A 6,000-nucleotide genomic window follows, 5' to 3' on the forward strand; every position below is an offset into this window, starting at 1 on the left:
TGTGTGTATACGCAAAAGTTCCTACTTTCAAAGTGTGCTCTAACTGTGTATTACTAAACACGTATACGCAAAAGTTCCTACTTTCAAAGTGTACTCTGTGTATTGCTAAACACCTCATCCTTCTCTCTCTTTCACCTGTTAACTAGGTGATCCCGTGAGCATCTTCAAGCACCAGCCCCAGCCCCCACACTCAGTGCTGAAATTCCTTCAGGACATTTTTGCTAGCAAGGACACGGCAAACATCTTCTATCATACAGACATGATGGTAATGATAGACATAATTGTGCGGCAGATTGCGGATCTCTCCCCTGGAGAAAAGGTACAGTGAGAAAACCCTTGTCATCAGATCTGAAACTTGGAAAACAGGAAAGAACTTAAGATGAGTTTAGGTGATCAAGGTTTTCTTGACAAGTATCTGTAGGATGGGGGTAACTCTTCTGAGTTCTGAGATTTAACCAACCATTACCCCCACACACACTGGAAAAAATATCTCCACATTCATAAGGATTAGAAAGTTGCCTTTTGAGAAAAGAGGGTAGAAATTCAGCTTCCAGAGAATCTCTACCGCATTCCTTGCCTTTTGCTGCCCCCACAGAATCCTTGCGCAAGCAGAGCCCTGTCCAGAAGCAGTAGCTGTTGCATAACACAGGTGCTTAGAAGTACATCAGATCAGTGCTCTAGAACTTGTATCCCTGTACAGACACAGTTTTTATTTACTCCTTTTACTTGAAATATTTGGTTTACGCTACCCTTTCCACAGCTTAGTTTTTTAGAATTTGTGTGCTATCTTTTTTGACTAGCACACATTAAAATTAACACACAGTAATAGTAAAAAATGTGATTATTACTGTAAAAACTATAATAGTAAAACAGAGAAATACGCATTGTTTTTAAAAGATACCAAAAATGATCAAGCAAAAATAACTAAAACCAAGATATGTGTTGAAATGAACACAAAGCATGAAGAAAAGATTTTGTCGTGTGTGTGTGTGGGGGGGGGTTGCACAAACAAGTGTGGTGGGAGTGATGACAAAGGTGGTGCCAGACAAACATCCCTTGCAAGAGAATTCTGTAACAGCAGCATAAATATAGAAAAGACACACACACCACTCTGAGATATACCTGCCTAATTCAGAAGATGGGAAAACCAGAGGAAGCCTTTGCTATTGTCGTTACCACTGTCAGGGGTAGGTTCATACGGGGAGGAGTTATCCTTCCAGTACACTGATGCCGGAATGTCCGAGGCCTAATTATGCAAAGAAACAACCTGAAAGTTAGCGAAGATCTGTGCGCAATGGAGAGATGTGCTCTTTGTAGCAAGTCCCAATTAATAACACCACCTGACCACTTTATTTTGGATTGAGGAGGTTTCCCCAGATTTTTGAAAGGCAGACCCACACACTGGAAGAGTTCCAGCCAGGATATTACTAAGAACATCCTTCTTATAAGAGGATCACAACTGGTGTATCAACCAAAGTTTGAAGAAGGGTCTTGGACCTGTGGATGACACTAATGTTGGGTTGAGCACAGAATAGTAGTTGAATCTAATTTGAAGGTTCTTCTACCATTTCAATAGATTTGCTGAATGGCTTTTAGGATTACTTGGAAGGAGTGAGGGCATCTGTCCACAGGCCTTTCTGTTGGGCCACCTTTTTCAAACAAGGATTGTTCAGCAGTCTCCCACCATAGCTCTTCTAGTTTGAATTACCTGAGGTGGGGTTTTGCATATGCAAATGTTGTTTTCCAGTGTGCCTGTTCCTGGCAAGTGGCTGCTTCTGTTTATCTCATTTCTAAAGTGTGCTTGCACAATATGTTCTACTTCCACAGTTACGGATGGAGTACTTGTCTCTGATGCATGCTATCATCCGGTCCACGCTGTACCTGCAACATAAGCACCGGTTCACTGACCTGCAAGGAGTCCTGCAACGCATAATGGCAGAAGAAGAAGAGAGTCCACAGTGCCAGATGGACAAAATGATCATCCAAGAGATCTATAAAGAGTTCCCAGAAATATCCCCTGGGGGCAGCTAACTACCACAGGGGAAGAACTGTTCGGAGCAAAAATGCCTCTTGTGGATGTATCTTTCCCATCCTTTTCCAGTAGTGCTCCTAACCTGTAATCCCTTCAGTTGAGGCCTCAGTTTAAGGTGGGAGTGCTCAAAGGCCCTACAGAAGAAGTTTTCAGTAGTTTGATTCAGGAGAATGTTAAAGGTGATCTTCTGGAGAAGACAATTCTGTTGCAGAGAAAGGGGAGGATGGGCAGTCAGGTACAGATCGCATGCTTTGACAAGAGCAGGACAGTGTTTCTTTTGGTTCGGTTGTACTGAAAAAAGAACTCAGAGCTTGTGATGGGTGTCTGTGAGCTGTACCTGGGGATTCCAAAGCAAGAGGCCTCTGCCATAAATGTCCATTTCTGTGTGCATTTCTTGCCTCACAGCTGCCAAGTGGAGTAGGCCAGTGTTTGGAAGAAGCTTTCGTAACATCTCTAGTCTGCTGCCTCTAGTGCAAAAATGCTGTCGCTCTAGCAAGGGAGCTGCTCGCTACTCTTAACCCCAGTGAGCCTTTTAGACCTCTTTAACCCACAGCTTGACGTATCTGGGTTACAGCCAACCCACTTTACTAAGGCGTAGCCAAAACACCTGCTTTTCTAATCGCTTTTCAGTAGTGGTGTTATTAAACTTAAATTCCTTGCTCTCTGTACCAGCAGCATGATGATTGTCGGGGGGGGGCAGGGATTCTTATAAAATGCCTGCTGCCTAGGCTCTCACTGCTAAGTTATGTCCTCTATAAAAGCTGTTGCTTGTCTCTTGCTATGTGTTGGCCTTGTTGCCTCTGGTGTGCACACACAGGGACTCTGTATCTGTAGGTGGCGGCACACTGTGCTTTTTTCCCCAGCCTGGGGGGTGTTCCTTGCCTTGAGCTCAATAGCAATTGGCTCTGCCTGGCTTTACCTTTTCATGTCTGGAAGGCTGCTCAAGCCCAATGCCTGATAGTTCTGCTCCTTAATATGCACAGGTTGGAAGGGACTCCCTTTTCTTTATCTAATTCCTCCAGGTCTCCAATAAAATGGATTTGGCTGCTTCCGATTTAGATCTTTCAAACAGGCTCTTGTGCTAATATGGGTCTGTAATATCTTAATAAACAGGCACGCCGCAAAAGCTCTTTGTGGCGGGTAAACAAGAGCTTTGAAACCTTCGCTGTAGAAGTCACTTCAATTTAAACCGGGAAATATTTGTATAACCTCTAAACCCAGTGTGAACCAAATACATTTAAAGTAGTGTGCTTAGGCTGGGGCATCTGTTTGCTGGAGGGCCATGCAGAAAACCTCTGGCTTCGGCCCTGCCGCTTCACGCCAGCATCACTTTGGGAGTCCCTGTCCAAGCCTGGTAAACAGCCCCATTTTGAAACGCCCGTCTTTAAAAACAACATATCATTGTGAACTTTGAAAGGAAATTGTATTTTCATAGAATCTAATAAACGTAGTCCATGCAGAAATGTGTTGCTTTTTAAATTATTTGTCAGCTTTTCTGTGTTCAGTGTGTGCTTGTTGCAGAGTGTGGGGAAGCATTCTTTGTACGACAAGTAGGAGTCCCCTGCCAAATGCAGTGTGGTGTGGTGGTGAAAGGTGTTGGGCTGGTATCTGGGAGACCCGGGTCTGAATCCCTGCTCATGCCATGGAAGACTCCAGGTAGCCTTGGGCCAGTTACACGCTCTCGGCCTGACCTACCTCACAGGCAGTGTTCCCTCTAAGCCGAGTTAGTGTGAGCTGGCTCACAGTTTTTTAGCCTTAGCTCAGGAAGGGTGGCTCCAGAGCAAACTGATGTATACAGTAGTCAAATCACGTGCTCAAGACTTTAATGCCAGTAGCTCACAAAGTATAATTTTTGCTCACAAGACTCCACAGCTTAGAGGGAGCGTTGCTCACAGGTTGATGTGAGGATAAATTGGAAGAGAGGACAATAACGTATGCCACTTTGGGTTTGAAGAAAGTTGGGGTATACATTAAATAAATAAGAAGAAATGTGGGGTATACATTAAATAAAACGTTATTTCTTGTTCGTTGTGATACCGTGGTGGGGCTCTATGCAGGTGTTAACGCACATAGCGTCAAGACTTCAAAGACTGCTTGCCCCATGCTCTCCCACCTCCACTGTGGTCCGGGTCACCCATGTGGAGGTAGACAGGGAAATCATGTGGAGTGACATGATTCACGGGTTAGCTAGCCTGAATCCTTGTGCTGCTTCTGGCATGGCCAGTTCCCAGGTTGAACCAAGTGCATCCAAAGTAGAATTTTTGCTCACAAGACTCCACAGCTTAGAGGGAGCGTTGCTCACAGGTTGATGTGAGGATAAATTGGAAGAGAGGACAATAACGTATGCCACTTTGGGTTTGAAGAAAGTTGGGGTATACATTAAATAAATAAGAAGAAATGTGGGGTATACATTAAATAAAACGTTATTTCTTGTTCGTTGTGATACCGTGGTGGGGCTCTATGCAGGTGTTAACGCACATAGCGTCAAGACTTCAAAGACTGCTTGCCCCATGCTCTCCCACCTCCACTGTGGTCCGGTTCACCCATGGAAATCATGTGGAGTGACATGATTCACGGGTTAGCTAGCCTGAATCCTTGTGCTGCTTCTGGCATGGCCAGTTCCCAGGTTGAACCAAGTGCATCCAAGAGTTCTCCGTAGTACTGCAGGGGGGGCTCCAGAGCATCACGGTCTCAGGTTCTGTAGGAGCAGCCCAGCCATATGCCTGCTTGTGCTCCTGAGTAACCCCTGAGCCCTTCCACTCAACCCACAGCTCTGCCTGGCAGGATGGACAAAATGAAGTCCTAGTCCTCTGCCAGAGTGTAGGATTTTGGGGTATGAAGGGACACCATGAGGACTTGGGTGTGGACCAAGGCGAGCTGTGCGTCAGGAAAGAGGGGTAGTTTAGCCATTCTTGAATGCCGTAGCACATGCTGTGAAGCAATCTGCTGACTTCTGAGTTAGGCTCTTCTGAGAAATGGACACAGATAAATCCTCTGTCACTTAGCCCAGATTCTTTCTATGAGGCAGCGTCTACCAACAGCCACAGAACAGGGGATTGTGTCTGTATTTAATTTGTCCAAGTCTCAAAGGAGGGCAAAATTAAATAAGATGCAAGAAGTTTGCATGTCCTCCCATGTTCTTTCAGCAAGCCCTATCTAGGGTGGCCATTTGGGTTAGGGTCGCAGGGAGAGGCTGCTTGTAGCCATTTTTCCTTGCCATTTTCTTGGACTTAAATTGCTATCCTCCCAAGCTGCCATTTGCCCCATGATAGAAAGCATATGGCACCCTTATTGGTCCCTTCACATTTCCCACCACAAAGTCAGTATGGGAAAGGCGGACTATAAACAAGGGCAATTTAAATTGGGGAAAATGGGATGACCCTCCCCCTGCCACAGCATGTTGTTTGGCCCAGATGGAGCTTCTGTTGTTAACTGAGGCACACAGCTGACGCAAGCTGGGGGTAAGAGATGCAACCACATTGACAGAAGAATGGATGACAGAGACAGTTCGTCAAGATCCCACTAATCCATATGTCACAGTAGGACAGGAAGTGCTACTGGTGCTGCATTCTCTGAGTCTGCCCTATTGGCTGTCTTAATCAGAGCAGCATTTATGTCATTTCCTTAAGCCAACAAGTTTTCCACATGAGTGAGAATCCGATCATACAATCAGTTTTGCTGCAATGAAACCAAAAGAGTATTTGCAAAAGGGAAAGAATCAGACCGGCAGTCCTTCTGTAAACTCATTATCCGAGTGTTCATCCCTGTTCTTCTCTTGTACTGTGAATATGAACAACGGGCACAGATAACATGTTAGAGGTTTCATTATATGTAATGGGCTATTATTAGACCTATCTCTTGGTATCAGTAAGGGGATTTTTTTTATTGCATCCCAGCTGTGAATGGCGTGGGCGGTTGGCACCAGGGAAACTGCCTGTAGTTTCTGCAGCGCAGTGTGTTCACTTGAT

General features: G+C 45.1%; 1 protein-coding gene across 1 annotated transcript in view; it reads left to right on the forward strand.

The window, feature by feature from the left end:
- NCKIPSD (NCK interacting protein with SH3 domain) overlaps positions 1–2,756 on the forward strand; it is a 133,931-nt gene extending 131,175 nt beyond the window's left edge. Inside the window, exons 12-13 of the mRNA XM_015427977.1 lie at positions 147–319; positions 1,828–2,756. Of these exons, the coding sequence (XP_015283463.1) occupies positions 147–319; positions 1,828–2,031 (377 nt within the window). The 3' untranslated portion in view covers positions 2,032–2,756. The remainder of the gene's footprint in view (positions 1–146; positions 320–1,827) is intronic.
- The last annotated feature ends 3,244 nt before the right edge of the window (positions 2,757–6,000 follow it).

This window comes from Gekko japonicus, unplaced genomic scaffold (genome assembly GCF_001447785.1).
Source record: "Gekko japonicus isolate JY-2015 unplaced genomic scaffold, Gekko_japonicus_V1.1 scaffold980, whole genome shotgun sequence".
Taxonomy (NCBI): domain Eukaryota; kingdom Metazoa; phylum Chordata; class Lepidosauria; order Squamata; family Gekkonidae; genus Gekko; species Gekko japonicus.